General features: G+C 38.4%; 1 protein-coding gene across 1 annotated transcript in view; it reads right to left on the reverse strand.

The window, feature by feature from the left end:
• Positions 1 to 24,939, reverse strand: part of MARCHF5 (membrane associated ring-CH-type finger 5) — a 52,284-nt gene extending 27,345 nt beyond the window's left edge. Inside the window, exons 1-2 of the mRNA XM_080822365.1 lie at positions 24,582 to 24,939; positions 6,846 to 7,048 (exon numbers count right to left, since the gene is read on the reverse strand). Of these exons, the coding sequence (XP_080678491.1) occupies positions 6,846 to 7,048; positions 24,582 to 24,616 (238 nt within the window). The 5' untranslated portion in view covers positions 24,617 to 24,939. The remainder of the gene's footprint in view (positions 1 to 6,845; positions 7,049 to 24,581) is intronic.
• Between the last annotated feature and the right edge of the window lie 207 nt (positions 24,940 to 25,146).

Consider the following 25,146-nt stretch of genomic DNA (forward strand, 5'->3'; position numbering starts at 1 on the left):
GGAGGTAGTACAAAGATAGTACAAAGTGGCTGACAGGGGTTAGGTAGTACAAAGATCAGTGGTTGACAGGGGTTAGGAAGGGTTAGGTTGACAGGTCATTCATAGGGATGAATATGTGGAGCGCAGAGGATTTTCAATGGAATAAAAATACTATGTGTTATACTATAATGGTGGATTATGTCATTATACATTATATATATTCTATACATATTCTATATCCATAGAATATACAACCACTGACTGAATCCTAATGTAAACTACAGACTTTGGATGATAATGAAGTGTCAACATAAGTTCATCAATTATGACAAATCTATCACTTTAGTGAAGGATATTGATAATGGAGAAGGCTATGCATATGATTAAGCAGGGACTATACAGGCTATTTCTGTACCTTCCTCTCGATTTTGCTGTGAACCTAAAACTGCTCTAAAAAATAAAGTCAGGCACCTGGGTGGCTCAGTTGTTAAGCGTCTGCCTTCAGCTCAGGTCATGATCCCAGTGTCCTGGGATCGAGCCCCATATCAGGCTCCCTGAGCCTGCTTCTCTGTCTCCAGGTGTGTTCCCTCTCTTGCTATCTCTTTCTGTCATAAATTAATAAATATATTTTTTAAAAGTCTACTAAATATATTTTTTAAAAGTCTACTAAAAAAACAAAAACTCAAACCAATAACCTAACCTTCTACCTTAGGAAACTAGAAAAGAAAAGCAAACTAAATCCAAACCAAGCAGAAAGAAGGAAATAATAAAGACTAGTGTGGAAATAAATGAAATATAAAATGGAAAAATGGAGAAAAAAAAATCAATGAAGCCAAAATTTGGGTCTTTAAAAAGATCAAAACTGACAACCTTTAGCTAGACTGACCAAGAAAAAAGGAAAAAAAGATTCGAATTACTAAAATTATGAATGAAAGTGGGCAAATTAATACTAACCATATAGGAATAAAAAGGATTTATAAGGGAATACTACAATCATAGGCCAGCAAATTAGATAATCTAGATGAAATGAGCAAATTTGTAGAAAGACACAAACTACTGAAACTGCCTCAAGAAGTAACAGAAAATCTGAACAGACCTTTATAACAAGTAAAAAGATTGAACTATTACTCCAGAAATTTCCTATAATACCAGGACCATACCACTTCAATGCCACCAAACATTTAAAGAATTAACAACCAATCATTTACAAACTCTTTCCCAAAAAAAAAAAAAAAAGTAAGAAGACAGATCACTTCCCAACTCAATCTATGAGGCCAGTTATTACCCCAATACCAAAACCAGTCAAAGAAATCACAAGAAAACCACTGGCCAATATCCATTATGACTACCGACAGAAAAATCCTCAACAAAGTACTAGCAAACCAAATCCAGCAACGTCTAAAATGTATTAAATACCATGATTAAATGGAATGTGTCCCATGAATGTAAAGTTGGTTTAACATATGAAAATCAGTGTAACACACCATAATAATAAAGAACAAAAACCATATGATCATCAATAGATTCAGAAAAAGTATTTATTCTTGTATGTAAAAACACTCAACAAAAGAGTAACAGAAGGAAACATTCTCAACCTGATAAAAGCCATACAAAAAAACTCAGAGATAACATAATAGCAAATGACAGTTTTTCTCCTAAGATTAAAAATAAGAAAAGGATGTCTGTCCTAACCACTTCCATTGATGTACTGGTGGTTACAGCCAGAGCAATTAGGCAAGAGAATGAAGTAAAAGCATCAAGACCAGGAAAGAGGAAGTAAAACTACATTGACAGATAACATGATCCTGTATATAGAAAATCCTTAAAAACTATCAGAACCATTAAGAGTTCAGCATAGTTTCAGGACATGAGATTAAAATACAAAAATCAATTGTGTACTATATACTTACAATAAGCAATCTAAAAATAAAATTATGAAAAAATCCATTTACAAAAAGTAGAAAAAAAGTGAAATACTTAGGATTAAGTTTAACAAAGCAAAAGACCTACACACTGAAAACTACAGAATATCGCTGAAAGAAATTAAAGAAAAAGAAGCTAATGGGAATCAGTCCCTGCTACTCTTGGGAATCAAGAACTCTGTCCTTGAGATATTCTCCTTTGAATTCTTCTGTTTGGTTAACCAAGATTACTACCTGATCTTAAACTTCATGAAAATGCTTTATTTTTAATAAAAGACAAATGTTTTCCAGATGGTAATCTCTTCATGTTTTAAAGCAATGCTTCTTAAATTTAACATGTATATAACTTATTTGATGATCTCACAAAAATACATATTTTGATTCAAACGGGATGGGGGGAGGGGTTAAAGTTTTTCATTCCTAACAGTTCTCAGATGATTCCAATGCTGCTGGTCCTCAGAGGACACTGAGTTTTTTAATTAGTTGCATACATGCAACTGGCCTAACTCACTAGCAGAAAGAAGAAAACAAACCCTAAGATGGGTGACAAAGTGAAAAGAATGAAAATCTGGAGAGTCTACTAAGTTTTTCATAACTGAGCACAATATATTCCCTATCAGTAATTAACACACACCACCCCTCCATTCTGACCCCATTAAGTACTAGATAAGACGCAGATTTGGCAGCTACTAAACCAGACTGAGTTTAAAATCCATGTAAAACTTAAAATACTTGCTACACAGAGATCATCCCACTGAATGTTAACCATCACCTCTTCCTCTCTGGATATTCTCTTATCTTGTATTCCTTTGTCTAGCCAGTGTTTCTCATGTGTTGTCTGGAGACCAAAGGTAGTCCCTGGCAATCCAGTAACTGCTCTACAATTTGATGAAAATGTAATAAAAATTTTCATCACAAACATTTCCCAAATTTGAAAAGTAAAATAATGAATTTCCAGAAAATCCTTTTAAGTTAATTGTTATGTTTCCAGGGTCACACATACTCTACAAGAATAGTTAAGAGGGGACTCTGTTTCAGCCAATAAACCTTCACATCATGTGAGTTGTTTACATTGGTTAAACACATATTTTGTTAATACCATCATGTGTTAAATCCTAAATTTAAGAAAGATAATCAATGCCTCAAATGTTCACTGAAGACTGAAAGTTCTAGGAACACTTATAACTCAGAATGTCATAAATGATAAATGGTGTATCAAAGTGAAAATAGTGTGATCTAGAAATGGGCTATGACCAGTGAATTAGGATTAGTTTGCACCTCCTTGTTCCTACTGTACTGTAATACATTATTGAACAGGGACTGAAATGTTATAAAACAGGGACAAGAAGCCACTGAAGCGTTCACATAATTTTCAGTCACTCCAGCCTGCAATCAAAGCCTGCATCATGAATTCTGTCTGAAAACAAAGATTAAAAACTGAGTCAAAGGAACTTCAACTTATTTAAAAAAAAAAAACAGGTATAAATGGCCAGTACAAAATTAATGAATATGCTAAAAGAGAAAATAATCTGCTGGCAAAAGTCTATCATCAAATGACACCACAGTACATCATATGTCTGGTACACAGCAAGGAAGAACAATTACTATCACAGATGTACTTAAATATTTTGTTTTATGGCTGAAAGAAACCGCTAGTGTTCAGAGTATGCGTCAACTCTTGGCATTTACATAATATGTAAATCAAGAAATACATGCAACTTTTAACTAATCATCAGTGAAAACATGCTATAGAGAAGGGATTTCCTTTTAACCAACAATTATTTTTGAACTTGATTTGAAAAGGTATACTGGGATCAGGGCCAAGAGCACTAGCCATTTGTGTTGCAAGAAAGAGTATGGTACCTGAAAGCTAATTCACACATGGCTTCATTTACAGATAACAGCTGGCATTTGACAGTAAGTTTTGTGTTCTTGAGTCAGTGTTAAAAACTGCCCTGGAAGGGATGCCTAGGAGGCTCAGTCGGTTAAGCATCTGAATCTTCATTTTGGCTCAGGTCATGATCTCAGGTTTGTAAGCTAGAGCCCTGTGTCGGGCTCCATGGTGGGTGTGGAGTCTCCCTAAGATTCTCTCCCTCTTCCCTCTGTCTCTCCTCCCTGCTCACAAGCACATGCACATTCTCTAAAATAAATAAAATCTTAAAAAAAAAAAAGATAAAATATAAAGACCAAATCATGATATAAATGGCTTAACCAAATAGTCTGACCTTTTCAACACCAACCCATTTTCATCCCTTGCTAAAAACAAAAACAAAAACAAAAAACCCCAATGTCTTAGTATTAGGTATATCTAAAAATGGTATTACCACATTAGACCTAAAAATTTATTTCCTAGAACTGAAAACCAAAAGGACAGATTTACCCACTGCCATCTTCCTAAATGAAATATTCAGCCTCACTGTTGAGTGCAATTCATTTGTCAACTCAGTGCCTCATCTAACAATGTATGTAATTTTCAGTGAGAATTCTTGCAGTAATTTTTGTATGCATCCATTTAAACATCTAAAACGTCTAATCATCTTGTACTTGCTGCTATTCTCAAAAACCTACAGCTGAAAAGTTGAATTATCAGTAGAATTAAAGGGTAGGAAAAGAAGCAGTTAAATAGGAAACCTTTGACTTTAATGAACTAGGTATCAGTGTGGTGAAAGAATGCAGCAGTAATTGCTTTTCCTCATGTTTAAATTATTTTAGAATACTGCTTTAATATTATAGTAGGCTCTTGAACAACATGGTTTGATCTGTGTGGCTCTACTTATATGTGGATTTAAAAAAAAATAAAATCAGTATAGTACTATTGGGATGCTTGGGTGGCTCAGTCAGTTAAGCCGCTGCCTTCGGCTCAGGTCATGATCCCAGGGTCCTGGGATGGAGTCCCGCATCAGGCTCCTTGCTTGGCAGGGAGCCTGCTTCTCTCTCAGCCTCTGCCTGCCACTCTGCCTGCTTGTGCGCTCGCTCGCTCGCTCTCTGACAAATAAATGAATAAATAAAATCTTTAAAAAAAAAATCAGTACAGGGACGCCTGGGTGGCTCAGTTGGTTGAGCGGCTGCCTTCGGCTCGGGTCGTGATCCCAGCGTCCTGGGATCGAGTTCCGCATCAGGCTCCTTGCTCGGCAGGGAGCCTGCTTCTCCCTCTGACTCTGCCTGCCACTCTGTCTCCCTGTGCTCTCTCGTTCTCTCTCTCTCTGACAAATAAATAAATAAAATCTTTTAAAAAAAATCAGTACAGAGCTATAAATGTATTTTCTCTTATGATTTTTAAAAAAGATTTTATTATACTTGAGAGGGAGAGAGAGCATGAGTGAGCAGGAGCAGGGGAGAGAGGGAGAGGAAGAAGCAGAATCCCTCCCGAATAGGGAGCCTGATGTGGGGCTCAATCCCAGGACCCTGAGATCATGACTTGAGCCAAAAGCAGACACTTAACTGACTGAGCCACCCAGGTGCCCCTCTCTTATGATTTTAACATTTTCATTTTTCTAGCTTACTTTAAGAATACAGTATATCATAATATATAAAATATGTGTGAATCAACATTTATGTTAGTGGTAAGGCTATTAGTAGATAAGTTTTAGGGGAGTCAAAAACTATAGGTGAATTTTTAATATTTTTATTTTTTAAGAGACAGTGAGCCCACACAAGTGGGGAGGGGCAGAGGGTGGAGAGAATCTCAAACAGGCTCCCTGCTCAGGATGGAGCAGACAAAGGGCTCAATTTCACAACTCTGAGAGGATGACTTGAGTGGAAATCAAGAGTCAGATGCTTAACAGCATCCCGCTGTAGGTGAAATTTTAACTGTGTGGGCAGGTGGGATGGGTTCATCAGTGTCCCTAACCACTGTGTTGTTCAAGGGTCAACTTTTGGATTACTTTGTCTTTATCTAAAATCCTTCGTGTACATGAAGACCTATCATGTGGTCCATGAATTCTAAATATTTGAGAAATAGTACTTTTTCTACTTTCTTAAGAAGCTATTATTTCTTCCTTCATATTCCTTATGAATTATGCTAGAGAAATACGGACAACCAAGGAAATTTTGTTTGCCCTTATTATTAACTGTCTCACATTAGAAAAGCACTTCATTATCTGCATTTATGTTGCCTTTTTTTTTTCTTAAGGAGGGCTCATTTCAGTATAGCACCTAGAAAACACATATCTAGTAATTATTTCAAATTTCTCCTTGAACTCTCTTCCCCATAAAAGTCATTCTTTGACCTTCCCAGAAACCAAAGTGCCTTCAAAGATCTCTTGATTACAGTCAAGGGTGGCATTAAAAATATTTAACAACTGGTATGGCATAAACACCAAACAGACACCAGTTCATAATCACATGGCTGTAATAGAACACGGTAACTAAATATCAGCCTTAGTTACAGCTTCCTTTAAACAGTGTGCTCTACTTTTTTTTAATGCTAGCCCCATTCTAAAAGATCTTTGGTTATTCCTTGCCTGCCAAGTTGCCGAAAGAAGAAAGCAGTTTTCATGAAGGACAACCACATAAATTGGATTCCAAAGATGAGAGTAACACTATTAAGTCTTTAACTTTTCTACTTTTATTCCTTAATAGAAGAATTAAGGATAAATATCAGAAGAACACATTGTTGTTTTGTTTCTCCCGCATCAATGGTCGCCACAGAATAAGGCTCTTTTGGTCAGCTTTTTTATTATAGCTTTGTTTTTTTATTTTATCCACTGAATCAGATGTCCAAGTTTCTTAGCCAGTCAACCAAAATAAAAACATTTAACACACAAACGGGTGGAATTGAGGATATATTAATAATGTAAACTGTTAACAAAATAACAATTACAGAGGAAACAGAAAAAGAGAAATTTACAAAGAAGCAAACAGATGGGTCACTTTAAAATAAACCTGAGCTCATAGAGTATGTTAAATAACATCACATATATCTGTTGTTTTTAAGGTGCTTACCCAACTTTGGAAAAACTATTAAGTATTCAGCATTGCACTGAGGACATGCCACTCTGGCTGTACTGTTTCCTCTTTGTTTTTCATCTACCCAGCGCTGCAGACAAGCCTGGTGAACCCATTTTGTAGATCCTCTGCACCTGCATGGTCTCACCCATTCAGCTGTTCTGTCGTCTTCGTCAGTGGCAAAACACACCCAGCAACTTCTGGAAATTAAAAGAGAAATAATGATGTTACTTTTAAGACCCCAGTCTTCTTTCCACTGTAGCTCTAACTTAATGGGATGAGCCTACTATTTTATACTATAGAAACTCTACTTTACATTTAAATACCAAGGAAGCAAAAACAATCAATACATTTCCAATAGAGCAGTTTCTTCTTTTTCTGCTTTTTCTGGTATTCTTCTGCAGAATCTATTGTTTTCTGAATTTTGCTTTTATGTAATTTCCTCCATCTTTCTAATAATTCTTCACTCTCTTATGAATCAGAGCCCAAAATGACAACCCTCAAGCTGCTTTTGTTTTATAAGACCTAATCATTCTTTGAGGAGTGGTAAGCACAGGAATATGTGAAATTCAGAATTTTCCCCATTTCAACAGCACTAACCTCTTAACCTCTTCAATGTGGAAAACTAAAGTATTATACAAATAATTTCACTATGGTCTCATTCCATTTTCAACTGAGAAAAAAAAAACATTTCTCTTTCTGGTAAAGTGTGATTATGAGAAGAGAGAAAGATTATTAAGTTTTTGAAAAGAGCACAAAGGGAAGAAATGAAGACATCAGGATCAACTGTTTTAGTATAGTGATATGGTACATTTGGGCCTGAATGTTTCCATTACAGGTATGAGTGGATTTCCTTTTCTGTGGAATTATATTATATTTGAAATCTAGAAGTCTCAACTCTTATATTAAAAATTCTAACTCCTTATATTAAAATTCTATTGAGATGGTTAATTTTAAAACATTTCCCATTTTGCTTTTCAGAGTACTTCATGGGGACGCCTGGATGGTTCAGTTGGTTAAGCATCTAACTCTTGATTTGGCACAGTGCTCAGTGGGAAGTTTGCTTAAGATTCTTTCCCTCTTCCTCTGCCCACCCCCCCTCCCACCTGTACACACACTCATTCTCCCTCCCCCTCCCAGAGAAAGAGAATCTCCAGCAGACTCCCTACTGAGCACAGAGACCGATAAGGGACTTGATCCCACAACCCTGAGATCATGACCTAAGATGAAATCAAGTCCTGAGCCACCCAGGAAACCCTAAAAGAAAAAAAAAAAAATCTTTAAAAAAAAAAAAAAGTACTTCATGAAGTCTAAAATTGTTCTTGTGGGATTAGGTTCCAATTCTTTATTTTTTCTCCCAAATGACAAAAGGTATGACACTAATCTCCACTAGGGCAAATCCAATTTAACTCAGTGAGACCATTCACTCTTTCCTCTATTAAAGTTTGTACAACTGGAAACTACTAATTAAAGCCTGCTACCTACTGTGTATTTTTCATTTCATTAGATAAGTGGCTTCTGTCAGAACAACCAGCTTAACTATGCTCAATGGGAAAGACTATATAATCAGGTACTATAGATACTTGAAGTCTCCAGTCCTTGTAGAACAACATAAATTTTAATTGTGTGTTCCAACTAAGATTTTCCAATTAGAATAGGGAAAAAAGCTTAACTGAATTCATAGTAACAACATCCAAAATTGTGATTTTAGTCAGCTTTCAAATTCAGTCAGGTTTCATATGACTCAGGTAAAGACGGGAGGTAGGTAGGTAGGTTTCTTTAGCACTCTGACCCACCTCAGCCAAGCTGTCTGGGCTCTCATACTATCTTATGGTTATCCAAGAGTGCCCCCTCCTCCTCTCCATCTTTTAAATCTTAAAATTTACTACTTTACCCATTTTTAGGAGTAGTTCAGTAGCATGAAGTGCATTCATATTGTTGTGCATTCATATTGTGCAACCATCATCACCATCCACAGCATGACTGGTATATAACTATATAATCTATGACGATATCCACAAAACTTCAATTGGCAAGTAGAGAGCAAACAGACTTGGTTAACTGAAGTGTTAGTATGTATGTGACCCACAAATGAGGTAATTTTGTAAATGTATTTGTATACCTCTGAGATATGAGATAATATAGTTTTGGTAACAATACATAAGCAGAATACCTAGGTACTTTCTAGGTTCTTCTAAGTTTTTCATTTCAACAATGAGCATATGTAGCTAAGTACATCTAGGTTAGCATTACTAGTCAGCATTAAGGTGAACTGAATAAAGATAATTTTAGTCATCAGGAAAAAAATTAACTGTAAAAATATATCTACTCAGAATAACTTTACTGTTAGGTTGAACCAAATGAAATTGCCTGTATTTGTCTGTTTTTGACAAATACTTGTAAAGCTATATTCCCCATAAATTCTAGTTAGTATTAAGGTTATTTTTCATAAAATTTTATTACGAAAAATTTCAAACTTTCAAAAAAAGCTGAAAACATGTTCAGTGACTACCCATATTCTTAGTATCTAAAATTCTGTAATTCTTGTCATTTTGCTTTGTATGTGCTTTACTACATATTCTTTCATCAATCCATTTTCTTTTTTGATGCATTTCAAAGGTAAGATCCGTATACCCCTGAACACTTTTTATAGTTTTACTTTTTAGAAGGTACTCAACTGACATTTAAAGCATTTTAGGTTTTTCTTCTAATTTCACAACTACGGCAGGTAAGATAGTTGAATGATTATTTATTTTCCATATGATTTTTATGGAAACTTACTAGGAGTTAAGCCCAATAAGAAGTGCTAATACAGGGTGCCTGGGTGACTCAGTTCTTAAGTGTCTCCCTTCTGCTCAGGTCATGATCCCAGGGTCCTAGGATTGAGCCCCACATCAGTCTTCCAGCTAAGCAGGAAGCCTGCTTCTCCCTCTTCTTCTACCTCTCCCATGGCTTGTGTTCCCTCTCTCGCTGTATTTCTGTCAAATATATAAAATCTTAAAAAAAAAAAGTGCTAATACAAATAACCTTGCTTTTATTGTTTGATTCACAGTGATAGTATACAGTTTACAAATTTGGGTTTTGAAGCTAATGATCATTACAGATTAATTGAAATTATCTTACAGAAGAGATATTAAAAGAAACCTTATTGATACCAATATTCTCAAATCCACCAATTTACCATATCCATTTTCTCTTCATTCGTCATTACACGTTAATCTGATGATAAGTCATTTGAGATCAAATACTAAACTTCTGACAACACCAAATTACTTCATCTAAAAATTATAGTTTAGATACAGATAAATATGTAACAGAATTTTCTAATAGTACACATGTTGCCAGCAACATTTACTGACTATGCACCCGGTCCATGTTGTTGCACAAATAAAATAAATGGATCATTGTATCTATTTGGAAAATCCTATAACTTAATTAGGGCCACATCTAGGAGATAAGAGATTTAAGGATCCAGTGAAATTACCATAGGTATATCCATTTTAAGAAGTTGAGGGATCAATTTGGATAGACCAGAGAAGGCTTCAGGAAGGAGTGATAGAAATGAGCAGAGTCAGGGACAAGTGATTACAGAGATTCTTGAAACTATGTTTCCTGGACCAGCAGCTTCAGCATCAGTTGGTATCCTGCAATTCTCTAATTCAACCCCAGAGCTAGTGAATCACAAACTCTGGAGGAGGAGTGTCTTGATTTCTGTAAAGGTGATCCTGAGGTGAAGTCTGAGAACAGCTGGTATAGAAAAATGGCAGGTGAGGGGTACCTGGGTGGCTCATTCGGTTAAACATCCCACTCCTGGTTTGGGCTCAGGTCGAGATCTTAGGGTTGTAAGATAGAGCCCTGTGTAGGGCTCCATGCTCAGCATCAACTCTGCTTATCCCTCTCCCTCCCCTCTGCCCTTCCTCCCACTGGCTCACAGGTCCTCTCTAATAATGAAATAAATTCTTTAAAAAAAAAAGAAAAGAAAAATAGCAGGTGGAAAAAAGAAAAGTAGAGGTTGGTGAAAGCAAAATGTATGAAGGAGGGCACGTGGGTGGCTCAGTTGGTTGAGCAACTGCCTTCGGCTCAGGTCATGGTCCCAGAGTCCTGGCATCGAGTCCCGCATCGGGCTCCCAGCTCTATGGGGAGTCTGCTTCTCCCTCTGACCTCCCCCTCTCATGCTCTCTCTCAATCTGTCTCTCTCTCAAAATAAACAATAAAATAAATAAAAATCTCATAAAAAAATGTATGAAGGAGACATTTACTGGATGTGTTTAAGTTAGAAATAACTGCTATTTTTTTAAAATATAAGTGTCAGTACAGAAAATGTTAAGTTCTAAAGAATTTATTAACTGGTTACAACCTTACTAGATAAATGAGTTTAATCTACCTAATATGTAAAGAACATTAGTCTTTGATAAAAGGGCCAAGCACATGGCAAATTAACTTAAAGTATATCAAAATGGTCAAATAAATATTTTTAGGCAAATAGCCTATATAAGACAGAGTTACTAGTCTTCAGGGCTGGAAAACAGGGGAGGGAACAAAATATATATGTTTATGAATCCTTTCTTCCCTCATTTTTTTTTAAACTTCTGAGAGACTGACCAGGGACATCAGCTGAGAAAGCCTTATAATTATGCTTTCCCTCTTTCCTTCCCCATACCCTACTCCCTTCTTGGTGCCATCTATTTGGGCTATTTATTCCCTAATTCCCCCGCTTCCCTCCTTTTAGAGAGAAAGAGGTGACTGGAAATGATGGGTTTACAGTTTCTCAAGATCTCATAATGGAGGACAGAGAAGAAACTTGTGGTTTAATGAACACCATGATTTCTCTTCTCTTTTAGGAACAAACAGTATCCCATGCTTTTTATGGAAAACCACCCTTCCCTCTATCATCAGTCCTGTATGTGGTTTAGGTAGTTAGTCCTCCCCCATCCCCAGCTCCAGGAAAAGTAATCCTTAGGTTGCTTTAAGGGCATATCCCACCCCCAAATTACAGTAATTGAAGATTGGGCCCATAAAGCTGGTTTTACCAGAGTGAATCTTGGAATTTTTGCTGGGAAAGCTGGTACACAGGCTTTCTTTTTTCTAATGAGCCTGAAGGAAAAAGTGTGAAGCTAAACGAAAGTGTAAGGCTATTACTGCCAGGAGAACCACCATGTGGAGCCTAAAGCACCCAGAGGAAACTGAAATATAGAAACTGATTGTTTGAGACATGGATCAAGCTGTGCTTAAAGCTAAATATACTTCTGCACTGTTCACTTACATAAACCTATAGTTGTTTCGTTTCTTTTCTTTTCTTTTTTAAGTTTAGTCAGTTTGGGGCACATTCCCCACTATGTACAACCCAAACTTGATAGAGTGTGAAAAACTAGATATAAGAGACGGTCCCAGGGGCGCCTGGGTGGCTCAGTGGGTTAAAGCCTCTGCCTTTGGCTCAGGTCATGCTGGGATCCTGGGATCCTGGGATCGAGCCCCGCATCAGGCTCTCTGCTTGGCGGAGAGCCTGCTTCCTCCTCTCTCTCTGCCTGCCTCTCTGCCTGCTTGTGATCTCTGTCTGTCAAATAATAAATTAAAAAAAAAAAAAAAAAAGAGACAGTCCCAGAACAATCATATGATATAAAAAACTCCAAACAGCTTTTATAAGTACACACAGTATTTTTTGTCAACAGCTTTGTTTCCTATTGACTAGAACTTGAACAGAAAAGTCTTAAATAAACCTAATTCCCACTGCAAGTACTTTGAGTCTTCAAGCTTTTCTTAGATAAAAACAAACAACAAAGATAAACCCCAACATTTTGAAATTAAAGATTTTTACTGATGATGCCATACTATTTGCATTTTAGGGTCAATGTAACAATTCCACTTTAATTCAAGTTACTATAATTTTAATGTTGTAATTTATGGGATGTATTCTGAATATCCTAATAAGTGAGAATAACTGGCTATTTCCCATTTCAAAGAACAAAGCCAAAAACGTTTCAAAGTCCATACCCAAGAAGAGGTTATAATTTCTGACCAAACTCTAAGTTTCTCTTTAAGTGATCCCCTGGTCCCCCTTCCATCCTCCAATCTGCTCAGTGTGATGCACAAACATCATTTGAGAACTTACTAGAAATGCAAATTCTCAGGTCCTACCAAAGACCATACAGAATCAGAAACTTTGGGAGTAGGACTTGAAATTACATTTTAAAATTTTGTCCTCCCCCCAAAAAAGCTTAATTATTTTTCTTTTTTAGTGTGGTAAAATACATATAAAATTTACCATCTTAACCATTTTAAGTGTATAGTTTAGTGGTATTAGATATATTCACCATGTTTAGGTGCCTGGATGGCTCAGTAGGTTAAACATCTGCCTTCGGCTTAGGTCATGATCTCATGGTCCTGGGATCGAGTCCCTCATTGGGCTCCCTGCTCAGCAGGGAGTCTGCTTCTCCCTCTCCCTCTGCCACTCCCCCTACTTGTGCTCTCTCTCTTCTCTGTCAAATAAATAAAATCTTAAAAAGAAAATATACATTCACAGTGTTGTGTAATCATCATATCCACCCATCTTCTAGCTCTTTTCATCTTATAAAACTGAAACTCTGTACCTATTAAACAACTCCCCACTCTCTTCCCCTCAACCACCATTAGAGTGGCTTTACGGTTTTGACTATTCTAAGTACCTCATATAAATGGGATCATCCAGTATTTGTTTTGTGACTGGCTTATTTCACTTAGCATATTGTCCTCAAGGTTTATCCAAGTTGTAGCATACTGTAGAATATCCTTTTTTAAAAAAAAGATTATTTATTTATTTGTCAGAGAGAGTGAGCACAGGCAGACAGAGAGGCAGGCAGAGGCAGAGGGAGAAGCAGGCTCCCTGCTGAGCAAGGAGCCGGATGTGGGACTCGATCCCAGGACCCTGGGATCATGACCTGAGCCGAAGGCAGCCGCTTAACCAACGAGCCACCCAGGCGTCCCTATCCTTCCTTTTTAAAGCTGAATAATATTCCACTGTGCTCATCTGTTCACTGGTCAATAGATAACTTGGGTTGCTTTCATATTTAGCTGCTATGAACATGGGTATACAAACATTTCTTTGAGATACTGCTTTCAATTCTTTGCAGTATATACAACCAGAAGTGGCACTCTGGATTATATCTGGTATTTCTATTTTTAATTTTTTGAGGAACTGTTGACATTTTATTTTTTGACCACCTGCTGATAAGTGATCACAATACCTGAAGCTGAGAATCTGCTCTAGCCATCCTTCTTTCCTTTTTCCTTCTTTATTTCCTTTGTAAATCTCGACTTACCATAATACAGAAATAAAATCCCATTTTACACTCAAAGTAAATTTTTAAAATTATTTTGTTTTTAATTTAAATAGTAAGTAAAATGCTTAAGCCCCCCCCCCCACCCCCGGAAAGAGCTAGCTAAATCTGGGGGAAAGACTACGTGATTTCAGAATGTTCTAACTGAGTAAAGAACCTGGACTTTGGAGCCAGACTGCTGGAGTTCAAATTCCTGCTCATCACTTACTATAGGTGTAATGATAGAATCTCTTGTATTATAAAGCAGGGGTTCTTAATCTGGGGTCCATGAAAACTTACAGGGTTTGGCAAATTTGGATGGGGAAAGAAGTTACATACGGTTTTTGCTAACCTCTAAATAAAATTTAATTTCTTCCAATGATAAATGTAAGCAAACCAGAGTAATACTAGCAGTACAGCAACTAGAAATTAGTAGTGGCCAGAAATTTTCATATTACTCTACAGCTAGATGTGCATATCTCAAAAGAACATTTAGCTCATTGCTAATTTAAATTTAGTTCTCAGACCAACCAACAGAGCTTATATTTTAAGCTGTTAAAGCTCATATTACTACATCAGATTTTTAATATGTCGATTTGCTATAGTTCAACATAACTGGTTTCATTTCTGATACTATATATTTTGTTTCATTCTTTCAAAACATTCTGAGCAGGAACCCACAGGATTAACCAGTCTGCCAAAAGAGTTCTCTGCATAAAAAAGGTTTAATGTTAAGATCCCTTACTGTAAAGGATTAAACAAGTTATCATGAAACTGCTTAAGAATTGCCTGGCAGCAGTTAAGCTTCTGACTCTTAATTTCAGCTCAGGTCATGTTCTCAGGGTTTTGACAGCAAGCCCCTGGGAGGGAGGGGGGTTTGGGGGGGATCGCGCTCTGTGCTGAGCATAGAGCCTACTGAAGTTTCTCTCTCTCCCTCTGCACCTCTCCAATTGACCAAATGAACACTAGCAATAATGGCACTGATAAAGATGAGAAAGGTGGTGTCAACTTTACATCTATGCCTAGCTAGATTTTATGGGTACACTTTGTTACTTAAATTTGCACATATAGCAATCCTGCCTGGCACCCTCTTATTCAGTTGAAAAAGTCCTGGATTCCTAATCATCCCCCCAAATTTTTCAATAGGCCACCATCATTGTTTAAGATATTCCTTTAAGTCCTCTCAATTCATTTTCTTCCACTGTCTTTTCTTTCTACCAGCTTTTCTTTTCTTTTTTTAAGGTTTTACCCATTTATGAGAGAGAGAAGAGAAAGCAAGCATGTGGGAAGGGCCAGAGGGAGAGAGACAAGCAGACTCCCTGGTGAGTAAGACCCCAAGATCATGACCTGAGCCAAAGGCAGACGCTTAACTGACTGAGCCACCCAGGTGCCCCTCACTAGCTTCTCTAAATGCCTCCTGCTTGCTGATATACACACTGTTTACTTCCACACCTTCCCAGCTGCGAAGATGGGGCACATTACTTTATAAAGTAAACGGAAATCTGGGAATTATCACGACTGGCTCAGAAGTTAAAGGAACAAACCACTATTACTATAAAATGAAGACAAAAAAAAAAGAACTAGATGAATCTAAAGAATATTACTTATTCCTTAACATAAATGTATAGCCTTAATGGTATTGGTAAGATCATTAAATCTATACATATAACATGCCACTCATTATAAAAGATTTTATCCTACATGATTTTAAAACTGTAACTTTTTTCCAGTGACAGATCCTTCCTAACAGTAAACTTCATATAAACTGTTTAAGGAATACATGGATAATTTGCCTTAAACCTAAGATTATTCAAGATCTCCTCTTAAATCAACTTGAGTATCAACTAAGTATACTTGTTATCTGATGCCACAAGGAATACCCTAAGTGCCAAGAAAAGATGTCAGACACCGTAATACAGAAATGTGATGATGACAGTAAGAAACACAGGATGAAAGAGCTGAGATGTTTCATGAAAAAAGAATGAGAATTCAAGCTGAACTGGGAATGAAAAGGGTATTCTAAGTAAGAAAAACAGCATAAACAAGCTTAGAGACAGAAATGAGCATATGGTCGAGGACAATAAGAAGACCAACATGGTTGGAACAGGTTTTAAGATAAACCTATTACATAAATACTATATAGATATTATAAACCAGTTAGAAAAGGACGGATGACAAACGTAACCTCATTTTATAGGGCTCATTTGTGAGTCATCCACTGATTATTTTTCTAAAGTATGTGGAAAAAAAAGGGGAAGAAACTTTAATTATCAATAAAATAGTCTCTCAGTAGCACATAAATTTACCAAGCAAGATATGTATGGCTATCTAATAAAACAACTGGCAGTAAAGTCTATCTTTACAGATTCAAATACAGGTGTCTATTTGGATTATTAGAAAGGTGGGGGAGATCACAGGCTCCTGTCTTAAGAGATCACTTTGATGAAAACGGGTGCATCAGAGTAGAAGAAATCCGGGAGGTAGGAGAGAGAACATTGAAACAAATTCTAAATTGCTGCTGTTGTATTATATATGGTGCCTTAACAATGTATTTGCAGGACTGTTTTAAGTAAAGAGAACAAGCACTCCTTAATTCAGGACATGCTTTAGAGATCCATTCTCTGGTTAATGTAAAAAAGGCCCCATTTAGCAATGGAAAGAACTGCACGCTGCTTGCTTTGTCTCAGGATTTAATGTGTCACATCCCATGTATTCTGGAACAGGAACTATACCATCAGGAAGACTAAAAACCCCTTTATATGTCTGTTCACCCAAGTGGAATGGAAGTTAAAAGTATCTAGATTCCTCACAAAGATATAACCACAATCATGACACATTACCAAAGGGTAAAACTGAAGGGAAATACACCAAAATGAAAGCAATCAAGCATATATTCATGCCATATATATACTTTGTCTCTGATCTTCATAAACTCTGCAAGCATAATTATTTCCACCTTAAATAAATAAGTAAACAAAAGCCCAAAAGGTTAAGTAATCTGCCCAAAGCCTCATAGAGAGGCACAGATGCAACCTAGGACTCAATTCCAAAACACTGGCTTTTTCACTATACCATGCTGCCATATGTATAGTGAATTCCGAGAAATTTTCCATTTCTTATTTCATAGGACATTAGAACCGGTATAAGAAATTGTTTCATTTTTGCTAAGGTACTTTTAAGCAGTCATAAGGAGCTTTCACCAGAGATCTACATTCCTTCCAGTCTATTCCACTGTGCCATAAATATTACCATCTCTCATCAACTTATAAACTTTCATCATGTAAGGAGTTAGGAGTCATGTATGTATGTAGGACATGTAAAGGATCGCTATGTAAGTCTGGAGAGGAGGGGGAACATATTTCTGCCTAAAATGTTCAGAAAATGGGGAAATGGACATTGGGGAGGGTATGGGCTATGATGAGTGCTGTGAAATGTGTAAACCAGACGATTCACAGACCTGTACCCCTGGGGATAAAAATACATTATATGTTTATTAAAATAAAAAAATTAAAAAAAAATGTTCAGAAAAGCTTTACAAATGAGGCAGAACCTGAAGTGGGTCAAGAATGGGTTTAACTTTGAAAGGCAAGATGCTAAAAAGAACATTTTGTGTTCAGAGGACAGTGAGCAAATCAGTTTGTCCTGGGCAACAGATATGTATGTTCTCATTCTTAAAGGAAAAGTTTTAAAAAGGTAGTTGGTGCCAGTCATACTCTGTGTCTGAAATGGTGCTTTTGCAAGATTATTCTAAGCACTGATATGTAATAAAGAATGTAAAGAAAGGCACAGATTCAAAAGTGTCTCCAATGTACTCCAAGGCTCTTGTGGGTAAAAGGAATAGGGAACAGTTTCTGTTCTCAATGAACTTCCAGGTGAATGCGCATGGTGGTGGTGGTAACGAGTTTGTGCAGAAGACTGTGAGACATGGGATAGGTGCATTTATAAAATTATAATACAGTGTGATTTACTATGATAAATGTATAAAGGTTCTATGGAAACATAGGAAGGGAGAAACTCATTCTGCCTAAAGGGGCGATGTAATGCTTCAAGGTGATATTTGAGCTGAATTCTTAAGATGGGTTAAGAATTAGCCAGGTATTAAAAGGGAGGAAGTCACCTAAAACAAAAATAAGGAAAAGAAAGCATAGGATATCAGGGTGTCTGAGTGGCTCGGTCAGTTAAGCAATCTAATTCTTGGTTTCAGCTCAGGACATGATCTAAGGGTTCTGGATCAAGGTCCAGATGGTGCTCTGTGCTCGGCAGGGAGTCTGCTTGAGGGTCCCTTCTCTCCCTCTCCCTCTGCCCCTCTACCCGCATGCACACATGATCTCTCTAAATAAATAAAATCTTTAAAAAGAAAGCACAGGATATATCCAGAGGGCAATGTAGTGGAATGCAGAGGAGTATGATTAAGGTAGGTTAAGGATGAATTACATTAATAGATATAAACCCCTTAATTAAGGCCTTGAAAGTTTATATTTTATCCTATAGGTGATGTACAGACTGGCAATGGAAATGGGATGGTTATAAACATAATAATGAATAACGGGATGATTATAATCATGCCTTGGCCAATTCTGGTACTACTCTATAAGTCAAACTGGGAGAGAAAAAGTACAACCAGAGAAAGAAGAATCTGTAATATTCGATGAGTGAATTTGGAGGGAAGAAGCAAAAAAAAAAAAAAAAAAAAATTTTTTTTCATGGTTGGTGGACTACAAGGATGGTCTAATCAAAATCCAAAACTTGGAAAGAAAAGTAAAAACCAGGGAAATATCAGGAGTTTAGTTTTAGATATGTTAAGGTGTTAATAATACCATGTACATACAAAATGGAAATGTCTATTAGCCAGCTAGGAAAGAGTGAAAAATGGGAATGTGGTCAGGAATAAAGACACACATCTGGGAGTTATTCAAATAGAGGTGAAAGTGAGACAGAAAGTGGGTACACTCAGAGGAATGTTAAGTGCTGAGGCTTAAACCATACTTACATGATTGAAGGGAGTAAAGGTAAGGTAATATATGAGAGGGAGAAAAGCCAAAGATAGAGAAATAGTATGGTATAATATATTTTCAAGAAGTTAGGGGGTGGCAATCATCAGTTTCATCTTCATTAAATATATGTCAAGGATATGAGGACCAAGCAAAAAAGGCATTAGGTTTACTGGTTAAGAAATTACTGGTGACCTTTACAGGGCACCTGGATGGCTCAGTTGATTAAGCTTCCAACTCTTGATTTTCACTCATGTCATGATCTCAGGGACGTGAGATCAAGCCCCACATTGGGCTCCATGCTCAGTGAGGAGCCTGCTTAATAGTCTCTCTCTCCCTCTCCCTCTGCCCCCCACCCCCCCAGCTCTCACTCTAAAATAAAATCTTAAAGTATACCTTTAGTATACTTTTAGTAGAGCTAAGGACAATAAAAAGGAATCAAAGTCAAATTATAAGGAGAGCTGATAAAGAGAAAATAAGGACCTAAGTATCATAACCAGGGGAATAGATTAAATAATATGTCAATCCAATGAATATTATACATATTCTCGTGAGTATCACAGTATATATATATATATTCTCTTGAGTATCACAGAACTCAGAATAGTATTTAAAAAAGCAAATTGTAGACTGATATATTTAAATTTTAGAAAAAAACAAAACCATTTTATATACACGCTATATATAAAAGCATTAAACAAAGGAGACGGGAAGAAGTTAAACCCATTTATGATGGTGCCATAGGGATGGAGAGAAGATATGGAACTAATGAGTGTGATCAAAGGGGACTTTTTCTATAATGTTTCCACTTTTAACATACAAATAGAAGTAAATATAATTAATTGCTATGGTTTTTAATTCTAGGTATTGGTCTGTAGTTGTCAAAATGGGATAGTGATATCACCGAGGAAAAGATGCCAACTGACAAAATGAGAAACTGCTTTAATGGAAACTAAGAAATGATTGTATAAATCTGAAGATAATATGGTATATTTTCCTATCAGAATAGTCTACATCCTCCAAAGGGATGTGCATCTGTGGTTGGTAACACTCACAGAGTGAGGATTCTAACTCACTTTGCCACTGCAGGAGAGGGGCAGGAAGAGATTCTTCTCTCTGTTTTCCCTCCCATATGACTGTTCTGGAACATTGGCTAAGTGCCTTGCCTACTCCCAGGTACAAGCAAGTGATGCAAAACAACCTCAAGAAATTCCTGAGTGTTTACTGTAAGACTTACATACATAAGTCAAATTTCCAGAAGCAAAACTCAGCAGGCCCAGGTTTCAAACATAAAGCCCATTCCTGCAGTTTGTTACAATATTCTCTGTACTCTCCATACATTTAATCCTAATTTTGAAAAACATAAGCGAAATCAAGAAAATAGATGGTGACAGAATAATGATATAAAGTGTCTGAGTTTATAAATGCTTGTAATTTCAGGGCAATGATTTGTGATCTCAAATCACTCATGAAAATAGAAAATCACCCCCTTTCCCACTACTCTCAAAAACTGTTTACCCATAGCAATTTAAAAGGTTTGAATAATAAGTTTAAGAATGAAAGGCAATCAAAACATTATATATACACTTTCCACCTACAAATACTGCAATAAAATTCATCAAGATAAATGAACAGGGGCGCCTGGGTGGCTCAGTGGGTTGAAGCCTCTGCCTTCGGCTCAGGTCATGATCCCAGGGTCCTGGGATCGAGCCCCGAATTGGGCTCTCTGCTCAGCAGGGAGCCTGCTTCCTCCTCTCTCTCTGCCTGCCTCTCTGCCTACTTGTGATCGCGCGCGCTCTCTCTCTCTCTCTCTCTCTCTGTGTCAAATAAATAAATAAATAAATCTTAAAAAAAAAAAGATAAACGAACAATTGCTAAACTAATTTATCCACAAAGGACAAGGCAATTCGACTTCAGCTATTAATATGCTGCCATTAATTTAAAAACCCTGAAAGAATAAGTAGTATAGACTATGCACACAATCCATTTTACAATTAAACACAATCTCCACTAGAATTTAAGCTCCATATGAGCATTTTTGGTTATGTTCACTATAGATACCAAGGACCTAAAATGGTACCGGGTATATGCAGGCAGTCAATATTTACTATACAAATTCAATAAATACAAATACTTATTTACTACCAAATACCCAACTTTAAACCTAGAAGCAACAGAAAAATATATGTTACACATGTTTCCTTATCTTCTCAAGGATAAAACCTTCATCAGAGAAATAAACATATGGGCAGGTTTCTGAGCTAAATTCTATCCCTCAAAAACTGCCACCTAAAAACTAATTAGGGAGAAGCCAAATTCATTGCAAGAATTATGAATTCTAGTAGGCTGACACATTTTAATCTGTTGGGCTTATCCGTATTCCTCAAATGAATCAATCAAGTATCTTTGTGTTCAATTTGTATGCAGGGCCAACCCACATTAAGATGACAGTAAATATGAAGGAGGTTTTGGCAGGGCGGAGGAAGGGGGGGGAGTATTTCCACACCGGTTGATTACAGGAGAATCTTAAGTACCTTCTATATGCCTAACACATGAATAGCATTCTGTTTTATAAAGTGCTTACATGGGGTGCCTGGGTGGCTCAGTGGGTTAAGCCTCTGCCTTCGGCTCAGATCATGGTCTCAGGGTCCGGTAATCAAGCCCCGGATCGGATCTCTGCTCAGCAGGGAGCCTGGTTCCCTCTCTCTCTCTTTGACTGCCTCTCTGCCTAATTTCTGACCTCTCTCTGTCAAATAAATAAAATCTGAAAAACAAAAATAAAAAAATAAAGTGTTTACATGTGCTCTCATTTGATATAAGCCTGCAAGGTAGGATATCCTCATTTTCTTAAAAAAGATTTATTTGTCTGAGAGAGAGGGAGAGAGAGCACAGAGGGAGTGGGAGAGGGAAAAGCAGACTCCCTGCTGAGCAGAGAGCCTAACAGGAGGCTCGATCCCAGGACCCCAACATCACAACCAGAGCTGAAGGCAGATGCTGAGCCACCCAGGGACCCTGGATATTCTCACTTTATAAATGAGTATGGATAGCCTCAGAGTTTAAGTCCAAAATCACATTTTGCTGCTTACTAGAGGTAAAATGAAAATTTCACAATTACGGTCTCTAAAGCCCAAACTTTTCTCATGAATCTGTACTCTTATCATGAAATAATACCTTATTTCAAGCCCCATCCTTCTAGAAATTTGTGATCTTACTGGTCTTGGGCAGAGCCAGGCATCCATCCATGTATTTTTTTTAAGATGTACTTATTTAGGGGCGCCTGGGTGGCAGTGTTGGTTAAGTGTCTGCCTTGGGGCTAAGGTCATGATTCCCAGGGTTGGGCTCCCTGTTTCAGCAGGGGAATCTGCTACTCTCTCTCCCTATGTGCTCTCTTACTCTCTCAAATAAATGAAAAATCTTTAAAAACTTATTTATTTGAGAAAGTGTGTGTCTGGAGGAGGGGCGGGGCAGGGGAGGGAGAGAAAATCCCAAGCTGATTCCCAGCAGTGTGGAGCCTACGGGGGGGGGGGGGGGGGGTAGTTGATCTTAAGACCCTGAGATTATGATCTGAGCCAAAATCAAGAGTCGGATGCTTAACCAACTGAGCCACCCAGGTGTCATCCATGCGTATTTTTAAAATGCTCTCCAGGTGATTCTAATGTGAAGCCAGGTTGCAAACTACTAAGATAATAAGTCTTTGAATGTTATCTTAAGAATCTATATTGAGATATGTCAAAAAGGTACAAAAGATGAGGGTTACTCAATATTATAGCCATCAGTTCAGTAAACACAGAATTTCCAAGGTTCTATTGAAAAGTTGTAAGTGCCTCAGAAATCCTTGGCTTTTTATTTTTATGGAAATCTCCAAAGAACATAGGAAAGCCAGGTCATCTTTTAGACACAAAAACCTTTCCAAAAGTCATCTATGTAAAACTGAAAGCAGCAGACACTCAAAGGGAAAAAAAAAAAAAATCTAATTACAATATACCCTGCAACAGAATAGGGTCTCATTTGATTGGAAATGGCAGTGGAATGAGGAGGTCTCCTTTAGGCATTAGTAGTCCTTTGCAATTTGCCAGTATGCTAAATTATAATGAAGGAAAAACCTACTAACTTATCAGACCCCTAGACAACTGGGGAAAATGACAAAAAAGTCACACATTTGTTCATCAAATACCTACTGATGATCTATTCAGTACCAGGCTCTGTTCTAGGATTTAAGATAAATAATGAGGAAGTTTCTATCTTCTAGGAGCTTATGAATTACTTACATTAAAAAGAGGGTAGTCAATACAACCTGACCTGAATGCTGACCTCATACTGGGTCATCCCAACTGAATAAAGTAAGTAACATGATTTTAATCAACATGGGTGTCTTAAAATTCTAAGCTCCAGAGGAAACGTCTGTCACTATGGGAGGAGATGTACTCTTGGGTGATTTGTGTTCTGGGTGTGGCTGACCCAAACAGCTTTTATCTGGGTATAATCTCAGTTAAGGGAAGCCTTTCATTTAACTTCTTACAGTTGGATCTTTACTCAACATAAAGAAATGTACCACCTGCTTAACAAGGTGGCAAGTGGTCTGTCGACAATTTAAGTAACCACAAACATCACGCATTAGCCTGTAGCACTGGCTATGCCAGGAATTTAAGACATGGCTAGGGAGAAATGTAGACTGAGTCTCCAAAACTCATGGTAGAACCCATGAACTAGAATCTGAACAGCAGAGGGCAGTGCAACCGACTTCCCAACAAGAGTTTCAGACAGGAGCCCCCCAGAAATGGGCCACTGGCCTCGGTATAAGGCAAAACTTTTTCAGTGAACTCAACGAATCATAAAATATGGTAACTGTTCAGCGTTGGACTCATGTGGCTGTTTTCCATAACCTCTACTCTGGTCTGACCGTTAAAGCTCCCTTGTGAATAGGTTTGACCTTACAGTTTGGGGGTGGGGGTGGGGATGGGACGGGAGGGGGTAAGAAGGAATGAAATCAGACTCCAAGGCTTCCCAAAAGAATGCTTACCCTTGGTTTTTGGAAAGAGTCTTAAAACTGCAGGGGATCACTCCCCTAAAAGATAGTCTGGTTGTTCTTGCCAGTGACATCGCTGACAAACACGTTACAACATAGTTTTGGGGGAGGGGAGGAGTGTAGGAAACCGAAAAAGAAACTAATTCTGTGGGCTAACCCAAGCCCCTCTCACTTCAAAAGAGCGTTCCAACAAAACTAGTCGCCACTCCCTAAGTTTCGCTTTAAGTCGAAGCACCCGTGCCACCCGCTCTGTCCTCCCCCAGCACCGACTCCAAACTTTCCGCCCCTCACACCGCCCCCCAGGCGTGGAACTCCTCCCGGCACGCCGGGCTCCGCTTACGGAGAGGCTCGAGGCCGGGCTCGGGAAGGGCCAGAGTAAGAGCGAGGACCCGCGGCTCGCGTTCTTCCCCAAAGCTGACCGTACCTGTCCAGCATCTGCTGTAGGGCTTGATCCGGCATCTTCCGCGGAGCCGGCGCACTTGGCCCTCCCCACTGGACCTGGTCAGGGCCCGGCCCAGGGACAATAGCACTGAGAGGCGGCGGAGTAGGCCTCAGACCTCTGGCAGCCGCGAACCCGCCGCCCAGCCTCCTGGGGTGGCTCCGCGAGCCCGGAGGCGGCGGTGCGCGTCCTGCGGGCGTCCGGAGGAGGCGGTGGAGAGCGAGGAGGAGGAGTCTGGGGAGGGGAGGCGGCGAAAGCGGCCCGGGTTCCTGCCCGTCGCCCCGGGGTTCCGGTCCATGGACCGCGGGCGCCGAGTTGCTGCCGGCGGAGGAGCTACCTCTGTGAGGTAAGAGTCACCGCCTCCGTGCGCGCCGGGGTCACGACGCAAGGCGTCCCAGAGCAGCCTGGGAGATGTAGTCCTCGGACCGTCCCCGCTAGAGGCTGCACAGCCCGCCCTGACCACCGCCGCCGCGCCCGCCGCCGCCCGGCCGGCGCCCTCCCGTTTCCTTCCTCCAGGGGGAAATATGTCCTTCGGGCCGCTTTCCAGGAA

The sequence above is a fragment of the Martes martes genome (genome assembly GCF_963455335.1).
Source record: "Martes martes genome assembly, chromosome: 14".
Taxonomy (NCBI): Eukaryota; Metazoa; Chordata; class Mammalia; order Carnivora; family Mustelidae; genus Martes; species Martes martes.